The 21,431-nt window shown below is 53.1% G+C and overlaps 1 protein-coding gene across 1 annotated transcript; it reads left to right on the top strand.

The window, feature by feature from the left end:
• The first annotated feature begins 135 nt into the window (after positions 1 to 135).
• Positions 136 to 21,175, top strand: MEIOSIN (meiosis initiator). Its single transcript, XM_045440849.1, has 14 exons — positions 136 to 550; positions 1,672 to 1,742; positions 8,283 to 8,373; positions 11,366 to 11,477; positions 12,974 to 13,108; positions 14,383 to 14,628; positions 15,354 to 15,462; positions 16,334 to 16,434; positions 16,887 to 17,042; positions 17,594 to 17,667; positions 18,525 to 18,689; positions 18,765 to 19,024; positions 19,834 to 19,923; positions 20,514 to 21,175. Exons 2-14 carry the CDS (start codon positions 1,672 to 1,674, stop codon positions 20,677 to 20,679), a joined length of 1,776 nt encoding a protein of 591 aa, XP_045296805.1. The 5' UTR covers positions 136 to 550; the 3' UTR covers positions 20,680 to 21,175.
• The last annotated feature ends 256 nt before the right edge of the window (positions 21,176 to 21,431 follow it).

The following is a 21,431-nucleotide window of genomic DNA, read 5'->3' as shown; positions in this document are numbered from 1 at the left end:
GAGGCGCGAGGCGAAGCTCCCGCGGGCGCTGGAAGACGGGGCCCGTCCCCAGGCGCGCTTGCGCACGGCCCCTCGCACCCTGCCGTTTCGCCTCTGCAGTCTCGTGCCCCGCACACCTTGGCGGGAACCGGCGGGGGCGTGGCCTCGCCTCAGGAGCTCGCTTTTGCTCCCCTCCACGGGCCTCGCCCGGGAGCCTCGAGCTAAGGGGGTTCGCGGCCACCCCACGCCCGGGTGGGGAGCGCGGTGGCCGAGGCCGGCCTGAGGCTCGCGGGCGCAGCCCGCCTCCCAGGAGGCGCGCCGGACCCTGTCCGATCAGGCTCCTGAGCGTGGAGCTGGCGTGAAACCACAAGGGGGGGCCTCGCGCCATTTTGCACGTCCTGAGGCGGGTGCTGGAGGCCGAGGCGAACTCGCCCTCCAGAAGTGGGGAGCCTGGGGTCCGCTCAGGAGCTGCACTCTGTGGTCGTGGCCTCCCTCCCGGAGGTGCAGGGGGACAGGAAGGCGGACGTGCCCGGGTGCTCGGAGCAAGGCAGGCCAGGGGCCGCAGAGCGGGGTGGGTGTTGGGTTTGAGGTTGGGCCGAGGTTTGGGGGTCCAGGCTCAGGTTTGAGATACTGAAGACCCTGAAGAGTGTCGGGGCTGTCGGATAGGGATCCGGGACCTGGGATCTCCGGCTTTGTATCTGGGAGTAACTAGTCTTGGAGTCTGAAGGTGTGGGGGCTTTGTGACTGGAAGCTTTCCTGTTGGGATCGGGAGATCCTGGGCAGATTTTGAGTTCCGGGGTACCACGTGGGGGCCCCGGGGCCTGATATGGGAGGTTTGAAGCCTTGCATTGGATTTAGGGATCTAGCATCCCAGTGTGGAGTAGGAGGTGTGAGATTTCGGGGCTGAAGTCACCATTTGGGACTTTGAGGCTTAACTTTCAGGGCCTGGAGTCCCCACGCTGAGTACGGGGCGTCAGTTTGGGGACTCACCTGTGAGATCTCGATTGTAGGGTTGAGGGGGGGGTCACAATTTGAAGGTCTGAAAGGATAGTTCTGGGGTCTGGAGACGTTGTGTTTGGATCCAACGTCACTGTGGGAGACTCTGGTTTGCTCTGGGGGCGTGGGTTTAGGGTTAGGGTTAGGGTTAGGGTTTGGGTTCTCTGTTAAGGTTTGTGGTCTGTGATCTCAACTGGACTGGGATTGGGGTCGTATTTGGAGATCAGAAGTAGCCAGTTCGGGGGTCTAGAGTATCTCAGTATTACTGTTGAGGGTTTTTAGGTTTGGGAGGGCATCTTTGGGGGTTTTAGATCTTCACTTTGAGAGTTTCAAGTCATGGTTTTTGCGTCTTAACCTCACCGTTTAGAGAGCTCAAGCCAGGTTGCAGGCCTGGCCGTGTGACGTGTCACTATTAAGACAGAAGTTCTGAAGTTAAAGTGTGGGAATGTGTTTTTAGTTTTAGGTACAGATCACAACTTGGCCCAAATTTACAGTTTGGGATTCAGGGACTTCGGTTGAGAGTTCAGGGGTTTGACTTTGGTCTCTGGGCCCATATTTGTGGGGGTCGGGGACCCTTGGGCTGTCTGAGTGCTCAAAGGAACAACTTGGGGAAAATGAAGGCTGCCCACCTTGGTAGCCATTCCTCCTGGAATCCCAGAGGTCACTAATAATTCTTTCTTTTTTCCCTCTTTGCAGATGTGGCATTCCAGTACACACTTGTGTTCCCCTGAATGGCCCAGAGCCAGTCCCCTGGGTCCCAGTGAGAGGTAAGGGCTCTACCCTGTCCATCTCCCTTACAGCTTCGGCCACTCTCGTTGAATAATAACAATAATGTTTACTGAGCGTTTACTGTTTGTCAGACTCTCCCCTAAGCCCTTTGTTTGTATGATATTCTTTAATCCTTACAACTGCAGAAGGGAGTATGGGCGAATATTACCGCCATTTTCAAGATGGAAGAATTCTAAGGTGGTTGCCAAAGATCATCTCTGAGACCCTTGCAGGCTTTGACCTTCTGAGTTTCTTAAACGCCCTCCTCCCTTTCTTTTTTTCCTGTATTCATTCATCCGGCAAACACCTATCAAGGGCCAGGAATCTCATAGAGGGGATTTTCACAGCAGATTGAGGGTTGGGTCGGTTTCTCCTTCCCTCCAAAGCCTGGCTAAAGAAAAGAGAGCCACAGCTCATCTTATCCCCATTGTCTCCCCAAATGACTTACTGTCCATCCATCTCTCCATTCATTTACTAACTCTAAAATTCAGCATCTGCTTTGTTCAGGTTCTTGACTTAGGTTCTGTGCTCAGAAGGAGCACTATGAAGAAAATGAAGAATGCCTTTCCTGCTGCCCATTCCTCCTGGAATCCCAGAGGTCACCAACAATGTATTCCCTTTTCCCCCTTTCTAGATGGGGGGAGGGTGTTGGTCATTGTATTAATAAAGACTCTTAGTTGCAATTAACGGGAAACCTGCTGAAACCAGCTTAAGCATAAAAGGGTCATTGGTTCTTCATTGGGTCCTTTAAACAAAAAATTCAGGGGCATCCGGCTTGGCTGGGTCCAGGCAAGGAACCTGCCTCGCTTGGCTCTGCTGTTGCCCTCTGTTGGCTCCCTTCTTAAGCAGGCTCTCTCTTTGTGAGGGCAAGATGGCTTCCAGAAGCTCCAGAACCACATCCTGCCAGCCTGACAACCCCAGCAGGGAGTCTCTTTCCAGGACCCTTGATTCCGATTGGCCAAAGCTGGGTTAGGACCCCAATCCCGAACCAATCACTGTGACTCTTCTTAGCTGGACCTTAGTTCTATGCTGCCGAGTGGAGGGGGAGGTTGGGTTTGACCTTTCTGGGCCACATAGGCTGAGAGTGGGGGAGGGGTGGTTCCAAAGGAAATTATTACCAGACAAGGGGGATTAAATGTTCATCAACCAAAACCAACAGGTTTGTCAACCTTCCACCCCCTCCTTCAGCATCCTTTCTCCCTAGAAAATTCTGACAAATGACCGTTCACCTTCTATCTTGAACATTTTGTGAGCACTCTCAATGTGCCAGGTGTTATGCTCAACACCCTCCAGACAAGATAAAACTTTCTAGCCACCTCCATTTTATAAATTAGTTTAAAACAGCCTCAGAGAGATCAAAAATTTTTCCAAAGTCACACAGCAAGTGACAGAGCTGGGATTTCCATCTAAATCTGTCTTATTCAAAAGGTGGAGCTTAGGGGCGCCTGGGTGGCTCAGTCGGTTAGGTGGCCGACTTCGCTCAGGTCATGATCTCACGGTCCGTGAGTTTGAGCCCCGCGTCAGGCTCCGTGCTGACAGCTCAGAGCCTGGAGCCTGTTTCGGATTCTGTGTCTCCCTCTTCCTTTTTTTTTTTTTTTTTTTTCCAACGTTTATTTATTTTTGGGACAGAGAGAGACAGAGTATGAACGGGGGAGGGGCAGAGAGAGAGGGAGACACAGAATCGGAAACAGGCTCCAGGCTCTGAGCCATCAGCCCAGAGCCTGACGCGGGGCTCGAACTCACGGACCGCGAGATCGTGACCTGGCTGAAGTCGGACGCTTAACCAACTGCGCCACCCAGGCGCCCCTGTGTCTCCCTCTTTCTGACCCTCCCCCGTTCATGCTCTGTCTCTCTCTGTCTCAAAAATAAATAAAAACGTTAAAAAAAATAAATAAAATAAATAAAAAAATAAAATAAAATAATAAAAAAAATTTAAAAAAGGTGGAGCTTATAACGAACTATTATGCTGCCTCCGGGCACTGCCCCCTGCTTTGTCCCACTTTGGGGCAGCTCTTACTCTTAAATGTCTGCACATTAGGATCTGGGCTTTAGTTTTACTATATCTAATACGAGATATTTGGACTGGCTCTTCCAGCTCCCATAAAATAAAAGAACTAGGGAGGGTTTAGCCTGATTAGCTCAGGGAAGAGGAAACCCAAGAAATAGAGTCATTTGCCATTTCAAAGGCTGAGGCCATCAGAAGACAGAAGGAACATCCATTAATTCAATAATTTTTTGTTGAACACTTACTTAGTGCTAGTCATTATTCTAGGGGCTGGGATATAGTCAGGGCAACACATGACTTTCATGGGCCCTAGGCCATTTGCCTTCTTGAACCCCTTCCTCCATTAAAAATGTATTTAAAATTTTTTTAATTTTTAAGAAGTTTTGTATTAAAACTTTTTTTTAATTTAATGTTTATGTATTTTTGAGAGAGACATGGAACATGAGTGGAGGAGGGGAAGAGAGAAAGGGAGACACGGAATCCAAAGCAGGCTCCAGGCTCCAAGCTGTCAGCACAGAGCCCAACACAAGCGCTCAAACTCACGGACCGTGAGATCATGACCTGAGCTGAAGTCGGACACTCAACCGACTGAGCCACCCAGGCGCCCCTTAAAAATTTTAATGTTTTATTTACTTTTGAGAGAGAGAGGGAAACACAGAATTCAAAGCAGGCTCCAGGCTCTGAGCTGTCAGCACAGAGCCTGACACGGGTCTCAAATTTACAGACCGAGAGATCATGACCTGAGTCAAAGTTGGATGCTTAACCGACTGAGCCACCCAGGCGCCCCCAAAAACGTATTTTAAATTATAGTTTACAACAACATCAGTATCGATTTTAAAAGAAATTAAAACATTTTTAGGGTGTTTGGCTGGCTCACTCAGGGGAGCATGCAACATTTGAACTCAGGGTTTTGAGCTCAAGCCCTATATTGGGTGTAGAAATTACTTAAAAACAAAATCTCAAAAGAAAAAAGAAAATATTTTCATGAGCCCTTAAAAGCGGCACCAGATTTATGTACTGTACTTCCTGTACCTAATGGATAAGTCAGTGTGGGATATAACAATTAATAAAAAAGACCAAAATCCCTGCCCTGCGGTATTTATAATAAAGATTTCAGGTTCTGATAAATGATATGGGGAGGTGACAAACAATGTGTTCAGTTCGATCAGTTGGTCAGAAAAGGCCTCTCTGAGGCCTTCAGCTAGGTGCTGAACACACCAGCCATACAACAATTAGGGCAAAAGAACATTCCAGGTGGAGGAATAGTAAAAGCCCCAAGGCAGAGAGAAACTTGGCGGTTTAGAGAAACGGAAAAAGGACCCATGTGGCTGCAGCTGGCCTGTTCCTGAAGCCCCAGAGGGCAGAGCTGGAATTAGCGGGTGAAAATTATAGACACTATGAGGAAAGAGTTTGTCTGAAACCCGAACCATCCAGTAAGGAAAGAGGCAGCCATGGGAGGAAGTGCCCGGAGCCCAGAGGCCCCTGAGGGCAGACCCCGGGTTACACCTATTCAGGACTACTGCCCACGAGATGCCAAGATTTTGTGATGCCTAGTCATCCTTTTTCTCCCTCTAAATTTTTTTCCTGGAACTTCTGTGTTTGCACACAGAAGGCTCTCTCGGTGCTTTGCAAAACCCCGAGTAAACACCCAGGGACTACATACAGTTGAAATGAAACTCTTTTTCCCAGACATGGTCAAATAACACCTTGAACTTAAATAGGCCTGCACACTTTTTTCTTCCTTGCTTTCCTTCCTTGCTTCTCGCTGGGACTTCCAGGGGCTCCTCTAGAACAGAAGGAAAGTGGTATGCAAAAAGTAAATATCAGGGCCCAACAGGACTTTAGAGGTCAGCCTAACCCAGTTTTCCTCCAAGGATAGAACGCTAACACCCTAGCCCCTCAAAGTTGTGGTTTCTACCAGGAAGTAACTTGAGACCAGAGATTTGTTTTTCTTTTATTCCTCCATTCAGTTGACTAATATACATAGTCTTCTGTATTCATAGCAGTTTTGAGAGGGTACACTAATGATATCATCCCCTGTGTAAGGCCCTTTTATGGCTTCCTGTTGGTCTTCAGATAAGGGCAAAACTCTTCTGTACCATGAGCCTCTGAGACCCTGCCTCATCTGGCCCCTATCTTCTCCAGCCTTGTGTCACCCCACAAGACCCCTTGCTTTCTGTGGGCCAGGACACTGGCAGCTTTACTTGAGTTCTCCATGCTTCCTCGTGCCACAGGGCCTTTGCACATGTTCCCTCTATCTGAAATGTTCTTGTTCTCTCTTCACCTATACATCTCCACTCATCCTTCAGAACAGGTTCTGGCCAGGTTTTCTTCCTCAGGGAAAACCTCAGATTAGATCAAAGACACCTGTTATAAGTTCCCCTAACACCAAGCAAGTGTCTTTGTCTCCATCAGGGCCAACTTCATGGGTGTGCAACTCATGCAGTTACAGAGCCCTGTGCTTGGCAGAGCCTGATTCTTGGTTTGATGCTCTGCTCTCACCATCTAGAAATTCTTAATTTTTGAAAAAGGGGCCCCACATTTTCATCTGCAAGGCTCCCCTCCCCCGTAAGTTTTATAGCTGTTTCTGGTCCCAATTGGAATTTTATGTTTGTTTGTGTGACAATTTGATTAATGCCTTTATCCCTGAGTGTACTGTGGGCTCTAGAAGGGGCTGTATTTTGTTTTTTATACTTTTTAAATAAAGCTTACTTATTTTGAGAGAGAGAGAGAGAGAGCAGGGGAGGGGCAGAGAGAGAGAATCCCAAGCAGGCTCCGCACTGTCAACATAGGTCCCGATGTGGGGCTTGAACCCACGAACCAGGAGATCATGACCTGAGCTGCAGTCAGATGCTTAACCAACTGAGCCACCCAGGCGTCCCTTTGTTTATATACATTTATCCCTATCGCCTATCACCATTCCTGGCACATAGTAGGTGCCCAATCAGTAATTGCTAAGTGAATGAGTGAGAAAGATTCTTTTAGAGCTCCAGAGTTTGGTTAGGGAGATAAGTGTGTGTCCCACACTACTCCCCCATCTCCTCGAGGGCAATGACCATGATTTCTCTCACCTTCCATCATGTCCAGCACGGGGCCTGAAAAGGAGGAGGTGTTAGTTTGTGGATGTGTGAGTAGGAACTAAACATCTGGCTGTAATCAAGGGAGTGTTTTGGGCGTGGCCATACTGCAGGTGACAAAGCGCTGTGGCCATTCAGAGCAAGGGAGGAAGGCAAGGGTGGTCGCCTGGGGCAGGTGGCAATTGAACTGAGCCCCAAGGAAGGTGAGACAAAGATGAGTGGAAACGGGGGGATCTGGGCATTCAAAAGGAGTCATGGGAGTGGTGGCAATGGTGTGTAATTTGGGAGAGAGGCTCCATTGTCTTCGTGTCTCCATCTGTCAAGATTGGGGTGGAGGTGTGTATACAGGGATATATGATGAATTATGGATTCAGGGATTAGATCCTGGAAGTTCTGCATCCCCCCAGGAGTCAGCTTCTGCCATGCCCTTATTTATTTATCTAGCAGAGATGTGGCGAGTTCCCACGACGTGCCAGACTCTGTTCTAGATGCTAGAGATAGAGTGGTTCCCCCCTCCACCAGCTCTCAGCTCAGAGCAGGGCCCAGAGAAGTGCGTGAGCATGGATGGGGCTGAGGGACCTTAGCAGAGGTATCCCACCTGTCCTGTGGAGTTAGAGTCACTTGATGGGAGAGAACCAAAGAAAGTAAGAGATGAGACCAGGATGGTCAGTAGATCCAGGCCTTGAGGGGCATTATAAAAGCTGTGTTCAGGGGCGCCTGGGTGGCACAGTCGGTTGAGCATCCGACTTCAGCCAGGTCACGATCTCGCGGTCCGTGAGTTCGAGCCCCGCGTCAGGCTCTGGGCTGATGGCTCAGAGCCTGGAGCCTGTTTCCGATTCTGTGTCTCCCTCTCTCTCTGCCCCTCCCCCGTTCATGCTCTGTCTCTCTCTGACCCCCCCCCAAAAAAAAAACGTTGAAAAAAAAAAAAAGCTGTGTTCAGAGTTTAAACTTGACCTTTAATAATAGGATGGCGTTGAGAGATTCGAAGCACTTATTGGCGTTGAGAGATTTGAAGCACTTATTAGTCAAGTAACATATCGGGCTCTGTGCTGGGCGGCTTCACATACACTGATTTATTCAGTCCTATTGATGATCCTCTGAGCCTGAATGGATCTCCTCATTCCCACTGCACAGATGAGAAAACCGTGGGCAGATCTGGTTTTCAGAAAGATCGCCCTGACTCTAGGAGACAGTATGGGCTGGAGGAGGCCAGACAGGAGGCCAGGAGAGCTAGGGGAATGTCAACATGTGGACCAGGCCAGGGGCTGGGGGTGGAGAGAAGGGATTGCAAGGGGAACGGGTGAGATTTGATGACCGAGGGGATGAGGATTCTGTCTGGGGTGTCAGGGGCGGGGAGCTTCTCTGAAAAGGGGAACACTGAGACCAGTGGTTTGGGGGTCAGGGGCCAATTTCCATTTTGGCTGTCTTAACCCAAACCGGCTCTTGGCCCAAAACAGGAGGCAAAGGAAAAACCACACCAGCAAACTGCAGGAGCTGGCATTGCTGCTACCCATGGCCCCGAAGAAGGGTACCAAGAAGCTCACCAAGGTATGGGGACCGAGGGAGGGGAGGCGGACGCGGGAGGCAGATCTGAAAATATCCGTAACCAGCTTAGCCTCCCTCATGCTGGGACCCCTCGACAGGCCCTTTCAGGGACGGCACCCTCGATGGGGCATTTCTGTGATCCCATGACCAGAAGACGGGTGGTGGTGGTGGCGGGGGGGGGGGGGGTCTGTTTTTGCAAAAGAGGCAGGGGAACCTGGGAGGGAAAAATCGGCAAGGAGCCTGGTAAAGGTCATCACTTTGGGACTCAAACAGCCATGGGTTTGAGCCCTTCAGCCCGCAAACGATAGGACTCTGGGCCGGGCGCTCAGCTTGTCAGCCTCTCCAGCATCATGCTTCTCAGCTGGAAAACAAGAAACAATAACATCTACTACCCAGCAATACTGTGAGGCCAAAATGACATAATAGCCATGACCAAATGTCGGTTCCCTCTCTGTGAGTCCCTTGTTTTGTGTCCTGTGGGCATCTCCTCCGCGAGGTAGAGATAGATAAGGCTTCTCTGGGCGTCCGCAGTGGCTCCTCAATAAAAGTATGCAGTGCTGAGCTGACACCTTGCTCCCGCCACTGGGAGCAACTTAATAAGGGACTCAAAGATCTGGAAGGCCTGGTGTGATGCTTTCTCGCTCTAGTTCCTCTCATTCCATCCTGTCATTCGTTCATTCATCAGCTGGTTATGGAAAGACGGTTGGATGTCAGAAGCTGTTCTAGTCTCAACAAGGGGAGGCAAAGAAACTTGGGACCCATCCTCTGGGAACTCACAGAGTTCCCAACAAGAGTTCCCCATTGGCGGAACTCACCCCTCTGAAGCACAGAGGGGTCGAGGACACAGCTGCTTAATAGCAGAGAGAGAGAGTCAGGTTTGTGGCATTCCAAAGGCTCACCTCCTCAACGGTTCTGTCATTCAGTGCTCCATAGGTGTTTGTTGAATGAAAGAACAAGTAGATGAATGAGTGTGTGAATTCCCTGAGTTGAGAATGTTACAGGACCATCTATCTTCCCTTCAGAAGGTCTCCGGGATTTGAACCTCTGCTGGTAGCCCCCATACTAACCTTCCTGAAGTATTGATCACTGAGCCTTTGGTCTTGGAGTCTGAGGTGATGCCCAATTGCCTTCTGCATAAAAACAATACCAGTGTGGGGCGCCTGGGTGGCTCAGTCAGTCGAGCATCCAACTTCGGCTTAGGTCTGATCTCACGGTTTGTGAGTTCGAGCCCGTCAGGCTCTGTGCTGACAGCTCAGAGCCTGGAGCCTGCCTTGGATTCTGTGTGTCTCTCGCTCTCTGCCCCTCCCCTACTCGCTCTCTCTCTCTCTCTCTCTCAGAAATAAATAAACACTAAAAAATTATACCAGTAATAAAAAACATTTCATATTACTTTATAGTTCATAAACATTTTAGCTTAGTGAGTGCCAATCGTGTGCCAAGCCTGGTGTTAGAGATAGCATACCTGATCTTGAGAAACCCACAGTTCGGTTCTCAGAGTTAGAAAAGGTCCTCACTTAATCCTTTGAGAACCTGATGAAAGTGTTCTCGCCCAAAGCGTATCAGGCTCTGTGCTGGGCAGTTTCACACACACTAGTTTATTCAGTCCTAACGATGATCCTCTGAGCCTATGTGAATGTCCTCATTCCCACTGCACAGATGAGAAAACTGAGGCACAAAGAGGTAACATGGCCTGCTCCCAATACCCAGCCAGGAAGTGGCACATGGGGTCCAGGTCCTTCCAAAGTAATACATAGTCTCCTGCCTGTGTCACACATATTCCTTAGTTAGATTACAGCTTCCTTCCGTGGATCAGGTCAGATCATTTCAGCGACCATCGGTATTATATCTTCTGGAATGGTTTCACACGTTTCCCTTTGTGGGATCGTGTTTCCTGATCTAGGGTTTGGAAGGTTACTGCTAATGGTTTTGTTGTCATTCTAGGGATCCAGTTCAATCCAAGAAATACTTGCTGGCATTCTTCCCTCTCCTCTTCCCCAGGCTAACCCCTGTCATTCTTCAGGTCTCCGTTTAAATGCTTTTTCAGACACTCAAGTCCACTTTCAGAATCTCTTGTTATACTCTTATTCATAATGCTTATCACACGGTTGATAATTTTGCATCATTTCTGAGTTTATTAAGGCCCACTGCCCTCCCTAGATTATAAATTCCAGGAAGGTAAACAGAAGTGTGTTGGTTCGCCCCTACATACCTGGCCCTCAGTGGGTAGTAGTCTGTTTGAGCTTCGTGTCTCCAATACCAACTGAGTCAGTACTTGGTGGCTGGCTGGCTGGCTGATGCCTGCTGGGCAGAAGGCATCATGCTCAGTGCTACGGGGGAGGTCAATCTTCAGCGAACACTGGCTAAGCTACCTCTTTAGCTAACTGGCTAAGGGATACAGGAATCACTTAGCTACAATCTCTACCCTCAACTAGTTCAAGGTCAATGAGAGAAAATAACGCATAAACAGGTAATTATAAAACAAGCCCAGGGTATTACAAGAATGCTGAGGAGGGACATCTGACCCAGCCTGGGTGAGAGGGGTCAGGGAGGTGGAAAGTTTCTGGAAGGGGAGACCACTGTGCTAAGTAAGGCTCAAAGGTGGAGAAGCCAGAGCAGGGGTCTGTGGGGAGGGGGGAGGGGGGCTTTGCAGGTAGAGAATACAGCATATGCGAAGGGTCAGGGGTGGAAAGCCAGATGGTGTGTGTTGAAAAACTGGGCCAGGAGGCAGGCAGACCCGAGTTCAGATCCCAGCACTGCCACTTCCTCTCTTTCGCCTTAGCATCAGCACCCTGAGCCTCAGTTTCCTTAGCTGTAACGGAAGTCTCCCTGAGCGGCAGCAAGGACTACACAGCAGAATAGGAGCACCTCCGCCAGTGGAGGAATTGTTGGGGTGGGGAACGCGGTCCCGGAGCCTTTCTGTCTCTGGTCCCCAGTAGCCTCACACTGTCATGGGACCCCACTCTTGTGCTCAGCCTTGTCTTTCTTTTGAGGGCAGAAGGAGATTCTCCTGCACGTCCTGCATTACATTCAGTACCTCCAGAAAAACATCGATGTGGCCAAGGCCTTGCTCAAATTCCACACCGCCAATGGGGAAGGCAGACTTGGGGGTAAGTTCAGTCCCCATTTCCCAATGCCTGCCACAGACCAAGAGCTGTGCTGCCGTCGGGGGCACCGAGCGAGTGACTTAGATGAGTCCAGGCCCTCCGGCCTCTCAGAGCCTGGCAGAGGGGACAGAGACAGAGAGATGTGTGTGATGCTGTGAACTTAGGGGCATCTGGGAAGACTGTGGCAGGGAGGGGCCCTGCAACTGGGCCTTGGAGGAGAGGGGCAGGGGGACCCCACCAGGCAGAAGCAGCAGTGGGCACGTATGAGGAGACACCTGTGGAAGGTCTGGGACAGGCCAGCAGCGGGCACGCTTGGAGGGACCGCGTAACATCAAGATGATGCGCGAGGTTCTTGAACCGGATCCTGACGCAGACACAGGTCTCGGGACCTTAACCTCTCAATGCCTCAGTTTCCACGGCTGCAAAATGAAGCCGATACTAGTACAAGTGAGCCTGGACTAACACGGGTTTGAACCGCATGGACTCACCTCTACACAGGCACTTCGGGAGAAATATCGTACGGAACTGTAAATGTATTTTCTCTTCCTTACGGTGTTTTAACATTTTCTTTTCTCTAGTTCACTTTGTGGTAAGAGTTCAGTAGATAACACATATAATATGCAAAATATATGTGAATCAACGGTTTATGTTATTGGTCAGGCTTCTGGTCGGCAATAGGCTATTAGTAGTGAAGTTTGTGGAGAGTCCAAATTAGATATGGATGTTCCACAGCGCAGGGGGATGGGCGCCCCTAACCCTGCTTGTTCAGGGGTCACCTGTACTTCCTGTGTTCCTCATGAGGCTTAAATGAGTTAATACACATAGAAAGTGTCACACGGTGCCTGGAACAAGCCGGTTGTTCCCCATGTGCCGGGTGCCGTCCTTGTTTCGGGCATAAAAAAATCCACAGGCCACAGTGAGAGGAGGTGAGGTGAGGGTCCAAGACCCTGAAGGGCTTTGAGCCAGGAAAAGCCAGGATCAGATTTTTTTTTTTTTTTTTTTTTTGGAAGACGAGCCTGACATCTAGTGTGTGGGATTGGGTATTAAGTGAGAAACTGGAGTCAGGGAGGTCAGCGAAGAGGCCTTTAGGAGTGATCTGGACAGGATCACTGGACAGACCGATCTAGCACTGAGGGTGAGGCTGTAGACAGAAGTGGTACATTTGGGAGATGCTAACAAAGGACAGTTGAGAGGCCTGATAGGCCCCAGGCAAGCCAGGGTGGGCAGCGGAGTCTTCACTGCCCTGAGGAAGGTAGGAGGAGGCATTGGTTGGGGATGGGGCCTATGGGGAAGCATTTGGGAACGCTGAGCCTGTCTTCCCTCTTGGCAGAGGCCCAGGATGGCCCTGGGGACACCTGACTTTTCGCCCTGTACCTCTACTGCCTGGATGTGCAGCCTCACACCCATCCATCCGATCTCTTCCCGGGAGCTCAGTTTCCACACTTGTAAAGTCAGCTGGTTGGGGCGATCCGACCTGACTCTTTCTCCATCCTGTGCAGGGCTGGCTCGGAACCCGGCCGTGGGCCCAGCAAAGCTGAGACGCTCCACCCCTTTGCGCTCCCCACACTGGAGGAAGTCCCGTCTTCAGGGAGGCTGCCGGAAACCTCGGAAGAAGAAACTGACCAGATCGTCAGGTACAAGTGAGGCTAGACAGGAAGCCAGGTCACTGGGAGCAGAGCTCCCTCCCCAGAGCCGTTCTTACTCCGGGGAGGCCCAGGCAGCAACCCAGAGCCCCTGACCAGGCTTTACAGTGAGACAGGCCCACCTGGTTCAACTCCCAGCCCCTGGAGCGGTTACTTTCCTCCTCCGAGCCTCAGCTTCCTGGAAATTGTAGTACCTGCCACTGGGTGGTGTTAAGGATGAGCCTGGGTATACACCCCTCGAGCAATGCTGAGTGGAGAGGCACATGGTCAGCGCTCAGTGAGTGGAAGCTGCTGTTAGCACATCGTCTTTTACACCCAGTCATGCATCCTGGGCCAGGACATCAGGGAGCGCCGGGTGATGGAAAGACCCACGTGTGGAAAGCAAGCATCCTAGGGCTGGCCTCAGCCTTGCTACTGACTCGCTGTGTGTCTCTTCCCCTCCACATGCCTCAGTTTACATGTTTTTAAAATGGGACTTGTACCTAAACGATGATTTCCAGTCTTGGCTGCATATCTAATTGAATCATCCAGGGTACTTTTAAAAATGCTTATCCCTGGGGCACCTGGGTGGCTCAGTTCGTTAAGCATCTAACTTCAGCTCAGGTCATGATCTCACAGTTTGTGAGTTCAAGCCCTACTTCGGGTGAGCTCGTGCTCCGCTTCAGGTGAGCCCCGCTTCTCTCTCTCTTCCCCTCTCTCTGCCCCTCATAGGATTCTTGCTCTAGCTTTCCCTCTCTCTCTCTCCACCACTCACTTACTTGTGCCCTCTCTCTCAAAAAAAAAAAAAAAAAAAAAAACCCAATGCCTGTCCCTGGGGCTCCTGGGTGGCTCAAAGGTCAGACTCTTAGTTTTGGCTCAGGTCATGATCTCCTGGTTCGTGAGTTTGATCCCCACATCAGGCTCTGTGTTGACAATGCAGAGCCTGGTTGGGATTCTCTCTCTCTGCCCCTCCCTCACTCGTGCTTTCTCTCTCTCTTGAAGTAAATAAATAAACTTTAAAAAAATGCCTATCTCTGTGCCTCATATCCTGAAAGTCAAGTTCCAGTGGTCTGGGGTGGAACCTGGGCATCGGTATTTTTCCAGAGCTCACAAGATGATTCTAACATGTGGGCAGGGGAAGGGAGCCTACGTTGAGCTGATCTCCAACTGAGGCCCGGGCTTACCTGGGCAAAGCTTTGAATAGGTTGTGGAACCCAGAGCAAAGATAGCCCCCCATCTGAGCCATATTCTGGCCCCCTCTGACGCCTGTCTCTCTGCTCCCCCAGAACGCCAGACCCGGGCCCAGAAGCCTCGCCGCTGCCTGGCCCTGGACAAGCCTGAGAAGTGGGTAACCCCATCCCCAGACCAGCAAGGAGGAAATGTGGGGAGGACCACCACTCCTTCAAGATGCACCACCTCCAGCAGTCACCCCAAAGCTGCATCAGCCCTGCCTCAAGATGACAGAAAGGGAGGAAGGTCCCGGCTGACGTTGCTGGACATGGCTGAGAACAGCATCCACTGTGACATCTCAAGTTGGTCTCCTTCCTCCCTGTTATCTTAGCCGGTTATTTATACACGGCTTGTCAGGTACCAGCAATGTCCTGAGTCTAGTCCCAGTAGCTGGGGACTCCATGGTGCACAAGAGAGACGCTGTCTCAGGCCTCTTTCCCTGTTCTCTTTTCTTCTCAGGCTCTGTTGTGGGACAGCCTCAGTGTGGCCCTCATGTGAGGCTGTGGGCCACAGAACTGGGGGAGGGCAGGCAGTCGCTCTCGTGACTCTGGTCCGTGTGCCAGGTTGAAAAGTTGCAGACACACACCCAGCAGGGAGCCAGGCGAGAAAGGGGTGCTTGGAAGGCAAGGCCCTGAGCTGTTCTAGCCCCTCTGTTCACTTAACTGTGAAAGGCTTGTAAAAATGGCGCCTTTCAGCCCAGGGCTGCCGACTGCCACATAAAATGTCTAAAACCTCGCTGGCACGGTAAGCACTCTGTCCTTGTCTTTGCTATCGTCATTTTCATCGACACTATTCCACTTCAGGATTTTAGCTCCCTTCCAGCTTCTGAGAAAGAGGTAGGGTTCCAGAAACCCAGGGGTCATTCGGGTTGTCCTGTAGCCTCACGCAGAGGCCCCGCAGCCTGAGGTCTTGCTAGGATCTGGGCGGGAGAGGCTGTAGCAGGCCCCGGCACCTCTGCATCCCTGTGTCTGTGAGTCCCAGGAGGTGTTCCAGTCACAGGAGTAAGCATCCCGACTTGCCCCCGTAGGCTGCTGTTGCAGAGTCAGTGCCCAGGGTAATGGGCCCTACCTTGCCTTCAAGGCCCAACAAGGGGCCGAGGGGATCCATTTTCTCAACAGGACACAGCCCTGTCCCAGGTAAGGGAACCCCAAGGGCTCTGAGTGGGGGAGGCTGAGGTGTGTGGTCTGGAATGGCTGAGGGGCAGTGAGAAGCGAGGTTGATTTACATCCTCGCTGGTATCTGTGGAGAGAGTACCTCTGTGGGCCTAGCTTGGTGCAGGCAGTTGAGGCTCCAAGGAGGGCCCTGCTTCCGGTCTGCCGGACCAGGGCTGCAGCCCCTCGCCAGCCTCCCTGCCTCCTTTCTCACCCCTTCCAGCCCGTCCTCCCTAGTTGCCTGACTGACTTCTCTAACCACAGACTGTGGTCACATCAGCTCATGGCTTTAAGGCCTCCCTCGGTGCCCATGGGGAAGAGCCCAAATAGAACTTCCCTGGCCCTGGTTCATCTTGCCAGCCCTCTCTGTTGCCCCTCACCCATGAATCTTACCCTTAACACCACGAAATATTTGCCACTCCACAGGAGCCACACTCTTGCCGCCTCTGGGCTTTTCACCCTCTGATCCCTCTTCCCGGCAAGCCTGTTTCCCTCATCCCCCTAGAAAGCCTCCACCCTTTCGGCTGACCTCAGTGTGGTCCTCCCTCCTGCCTTGTCCACCCTCTCTGTCCTCCTGGAATGCCACCCATCACAGCCCTGCCCCCTGTGTCACCAGCACCCCATGACACCTGCCTCTCCTCACAATCTGAAGCCCCTTGAGGGCAGGCGCCTCAGCTGATTAAGCTTCCGGCCCACCCCGCCCCACCCACCCCCCAGCAGCCAGCACAAAGTGACCCCCATCTTCAATCACAGTGGGTGACACCAAGACGCCCCAGGGAGAAACAGCTCACCCCAGGTCACATGCAGTTCCCAGCCCAGGGCTCCGGGTCTGCCTCTTGAATTCTACCTCTTGCAGACAGAAGATGGTGTTCTACGATTCCAGCGAGGAAGTGGACAAGGAGTCCCCAGATGCTGACCCTTGGCTTCCTGCCTGGACCCCAGAGGGCAGCCCCCATGGTGACTGGATCTGTCTGTCCTCCCCGTAGGCTAGTGTGGGGGCTTTCCTTGGTCGTTTCCTCCTGAGGCTTACTGGCGGGGAGGAGACCAGGACTGCTGCTGCGGGCAGGGCCACGTAAGCTTACCTATCACTGAACCATCGGTTGCTATGGCAGACATTAGTAATCAACCATCATTCTTTCTGTTGAGCCCAGAGACTGCCTCAGAATCTTTCTTAACACAGAGCTCCGGGGAGCTACAATCAATCTATCATATTTGGCACACCAGATAGTGATGGTTTTGGATTTGGCCATCCACAGCATCATGCCGGGCATCTTGTCTCTTAATTTCCTCTCCCAAGCGCTCCAAATGAGCAATTGACAGTCACCTTTCCCAGTGCCCAGCACCACCTCCTCAAAGCCAGCTGCTGTGTCGGGGCTGACACATCCTCAAGCCTGATGTTTCCTTTTCAGGGAGCTCGCTGGCCTTGGGGCCTCCCCAGGTTAACAGCTGGGCTGTGACAGGCCACCCGAGTGAGGTCCTCGGGCTCAGCCCCTCCCTCTTCAGCTCCCCAGGAAACACGGTGCCAGAACAGATCCTGGAGGACGGTACTGAGTGCCTGATGCCAGGTGAGAGCCCAGGGCTAGATCTGACGCTTGGTTCATTCAGAAAACATTCAGTGAGGGCCGCCTGGGTGGCTCAGCTGGTGAAGTGTCTGACTTTTGATCTCAGCTCAGGTCTTGATCTCAGGGTTGGGAGTTCAGGCCCCACATTGGGCTCTACGCTGGGTGTCGAAGCCTACTTGAAAGAAAAAAAAGAAAGAAAGAAAGAAAGAAAGAAAACATACGGTGATGCCCACCAAGTGTGCTGCCCTGTGCTCGGCAGAACTGGGTCCCCAGGGGTGAATCCCACCCAGGCCCTGCCTCGAGAAGCCCACAGCCTCGTGGGGAAGCAGCCCAGGCCAGTGTGGTGAGGAGAAGGCTCCAGGAGCCTGCGGTGGGGACCCACTCACTCGGCTCAGGTTGGAGGTGCCCCAGGGAGCTGGCCTGTGAGCTGGATTTGGACCTGGGACAGGAGATCCCAGAACAGAAATCTAGAGAAGGGCACTGAGGCTCTCTGGCCGGCCCTGCGAGGGAGGCATTTCCATTCCAGCCCCTGCCCTGGTCTCCCTCCCTGACAGGTCTCTTTGAAGAAGTGTTCCTAGATCCTGAGTCTCCACTCCCCGATGGCTTGCTTGAGGTGCCACAGAACAAGGTAGGCATCTGTCCGCAGACACGTCCATCCTTCTTTCCGCACGTGTCACTCACCTGTTTCGTTTACTCCTCCGTCTCCTCTACCGTTAAGCCGCCTTCCCCCACCCACTCACCATCCACCCTTCTCCTCGCCTTTCCAGAGATTCATCTACCATCTGTGCCCTCGTCTGTCTGTCCTTATCCTTTGAACATTCACTGCTGGCCACCAGGCACCCCACTCTGTGCTGGGCATTTGGAATAAACTAGACACAAAGGATAAGAGCTAAAAGCTGCCAGGTGCCTATAAGAGACTCCACGTAATTTTACAACTGCTCTGTGAGGTGGGGTCTCTTGTGACCCGCATTCAACAGATGAGGAAACTAAAAACAGCAGACTGAGCTCAGGAATCTTCAGCTGGAAAGAGGACCCCCCCCACACACACACACCAGGCCCCAAGGCCCGCCACTCACCCAGCTGGTCCCCAGATAAGTGTTCCTTCGTGTGGGAGGCGGCCCCCTGCCTCAGCGAGTAACTGAATCACAGCATAGACACCTTTGGCGGAGCTCCTAGGAAGCGCCGGGCACTGTGCTGGGTGCTTCTCGGCCCTGTGAGGCACGTGTAGTGACCGCCATTCTGTGGGCAAGCCTGATGCTCGGAGAAGCTACGCCTTGCCCAGGACACAACGGCTGCTGAATTGATGGCGTCGAGAGCTATTGCCCCGGAGGACCCGAGCCCCACCCAGCCCCTCTCTGACCTGCTGTGGGAACTTGGGAACATTTGCCTGCATGTCCAGGAGGTGTTTGGACCAGGGAGTCTTAAATTTGAGCTGGGACACTGCGGTCTCCCCCACATCTCCCGTCTTTCTCCTTCACTCCCCAGGAGACACCCTCTGAGGCTCCCAAGGACCCCCCCGACTCCCACAGCCTGTGCCAGTCCTCTGTCTCACTGGACCACTGCTACCTGTCGCTGAGTGAGAACAGCAAGGCGCCGTCCAGCTCCAGCTCTGAGAACACGGACGAAGAGTCAGTGTGGAGGCAGCCAGAGGTGAAGGGGGGACAGCCATTGGAGGGGTCGGTCCCATGTCTCCGGCCCACTCTCACCTCCCTGTCCCCTGCCCAGGACGATGAGGCCGACCCCGAGCGCCTGCAGTCCTCCAGCGATGAGGACGGAGACTACACATGGACCCCCACCAGGCGGGCCGCGACCCAGCCCTCTGCCGGGAGAAAGGCCAGGAAGGGCCGGGCGGGCAAGGGCCAGGTGGGCAGGGGCCAGGTGAAGCCCAAGGAGAACAAGAAACCCCCCTGCCCTACCCAGATGAAGAAAAAGTGTGTCAATGGCTTCATCATGTTCTGCAGGATGAACCGGAAACAGTACATCCGGTGGGTGGGGGTCCTTTGGGGCCCTGGGTGGGGCCTGACCTGCACTGTCCACCCGCCCGCCGCCCCCAGAGTGCGTCGTCCCTGCTGTCTGACACATTTGCCCCTTCCAGAAACGACCCAGTGACCCTTCCTTGGCCACACTCCCCACCCCCCGCCCTGCCCCCCAGCATCTAACCTGGTCCCACTGCCTTGGTCAAGCAAGGCCTGCGAATTATAAGCAGTGAAACCCGACTCACACTTAAAGAAAAAGACAATTGGCTTATATAACCTGACAGAAGGGGAGAACGCGATTGCTTCAGGTGCCGCTGGGCCTAGGGCTCAGACGTTGCTGTCTGGAAGTTTTGTCCCCATCTCCTACTCGGCTCCTCTGGGTTGGCTTTGTCCTTCAGCACTCAGGGTGGGGTCAGTGCAGGGTCACACCAAACAACCTGGTGGGAGGAGAGCTCCTTGTTTCTAATGTTTCCGGCAAAAGTTCTTGGGGCTCACCTGCTAGATCAGTCGCCCAGCCCTGACAGCAGAGGGTGGGGAGGCCCCCCGATCCACAACGGGGAGACGGTGCCCTGACAGGAAGACCCAGGTGCTGGTACTGGAGCAGCAGATACAGGTCCTCCGCACGTCCCAAGACACGGTGTCCCCTTCCCAACAACCATTGAGTCCCACTCCCTTTTCTGACAACTGAGCCCCAGAGGGTGTGTTCTGAGGCTTTTCAGGCCAACGTGGATGGGAAAGCCAGGACCCTGAGAGGGCAGGGAAACCTCCTTCACGGGCTCCCCTGAAGGCCTCTCCTGACCTCCTCCCTCCTGTCCCAGAGCCTGCCCTGGGACCGCATCCACGGCTGCCACCAAGGAGCTGGCCCAGCTGTGGCGGGTGATGACCCAGCAGGAGCGCAGACCATACTGGTGAGGAGCCCCTGCCCTGAGCCGAGGGCCCTCCCTGCTCCCTACTGCTGCTCTGTTTCCCAGAGCCTCCAGCTTCATGGTATCGGAGACAGGCTGGAGCTGACTGGGGTGGAAGAGTTGGGTGTTGCAAATGCCTAGGAACGTGTTAGGGGGTGATGGGTAGAGAGGGGCCCTACCTCGCAGCTTAGAAGGGCAAATAGCAGGCTGTGGACCCCCTTCTGCCCTCATTGCCGCAGGGAGCTTCTCAGGGCAGGAAGCTGGCTCTTATCGCCCTGTCACTAGGCCTCCTCCCTGCCTCCCCCTCTCTGCCACCCTCTCCTGTCTAACATCAGAGCTGTCACCTGCCCCTTTCTCACTGGCCCCTGAAACACATGACATGTCTGTGCACGGTTTTTAACACCTCGTGGGAGTCTGAGGCTCCAGCGAAGAGCCCTTGACTCTTTCCATCGCACAGACCTGGACTTGGAGGCTCAGAGGTTGGCCTGCTGGGGCCAAACAAGGCTCCCGTCTCCCCCTCAGCCAGGCTCTGGGCCAGGGGAGGTGGGACGGGGAACAGGGAAGGAATGACAGATCTGCCTCCTCTCCCCCAGCGTCAAAGCGCGCAGGTTCAGCCTCCAGCACAACCGGATCGTGAAGCAGGACAGCTCCAGCAGCGAGGACGAAGACTGGGGGACCCCCAAGCCCTTCTACCAGCTGCTGGCTGAGAAGGCCCGCTCTTCCTCAGATCTGGCTTCTCTGCTGCCCCCTCACAACTGAGAGGGTAACCCTGCCTCGCCTCTCCTCTCCTCTCCTCCCCTCCCCCGCCCATCTCACAGCTCCTGCAGCTATGGATGGTTTGCAATGAGGAGCCAGGACAAAGAGGTTGTCCCCTCCTGGGCCTCAACCCTCCTCGAGCAGGTCCCTTGGCCAGTTCCTGTGTGGCTGGGAGGGGACGTATTTATTGACCCTGATGCTTTATGAGTTTGCCTCCTTGTACTAGGGCGGCCTGAACTGTGCCTGCCCGCAGTCCACTGCCCTTCCCTTACCCCCTTTCTAGCCAGTATATCCTGGGAGCTGCAGGGTGGGAGGAAGCCCTGAATGAAATGCAGTAAGGTAAAGTCTACACGGAGGGTCTCGCCCTGCCCTTCCTTTGCCCACCCCAGAATCCAATGGTTTCAACCCTGTTCATTCTTGCCTCACCCCACACCTCCCTCCCCTGTTCTATTTATAGACTATTTATTGTTCTCCACAAAATAAAGTAAGTGGAACCCTTGTTACCAGCAAGAAAGACAAGGGAGGCTCCTTTGGCCCCCTGGCTTCCTCAACGCTGGGTGGGAGGTGCTCCTTCTGTAGGATCTAGAGGCCCCGAGGCCTGCAGTTTGAGAAACACCCTGCCTACACCTTCCCAAGCAGCACCAGGGAGCTAAACTCCCACCCCGGGCCCCCCACCCCCACCCCCACCAGGGAGCAACAGTGAGAAAGCCAGAAGCTCAGGTGGGGCTTTTTAGAGTTCAGCTTTTCCTTTGAGC

Source organism: Leopardus geoffroyi, chromosome E2, assembly GCF_018350155.1.
Source record: "Leopardus geoffroyi isolate Oge1 chromosome E2, O.geoffroyi_Oge1_pat1.0, whole genome shotgun sequence".
Taxonomy (NCBI): domain Eukaryota; kingdom Metazoa; phylum Chordata; class Mammalia; order Carnivora; family Felidae; genus Leopardus; species Leopardus geoffroyi.
The sequence above is the reverse complement of the archived record's forward strand: the minus strand, read 5'-3'. Positions and strand labels throughout refer to the sequence as shown.

What these genes read in the sequence shown, in the direction of transcription:
- MEIOSIN (XM_045440849.1), top strand. Translation starts at nt 1,672, where the DNA reads ATGTGGCATTCCAGTACACACTTGTGTTCCCCTGAATGGCCCAGAGCC. An exon ending in GTACCAAGAAGCTCACCAAG is followed by an intron (nt 8,374 to 11,365) that starts GTATGGGGACCG and finishes TTTTGAGGGCAG; the next exon opens with AAGGAGATTCTCCTGCACGT. An exon ending in CAGTGTGGAGGCAGCCAGAG is followed by an intron (nt 18,690 to 18,764) that starts GTGAAGGGGGGA and finishes TCCCCTGCCCAG; the next exon opens with GACGATGAGGCCGACCCCGA.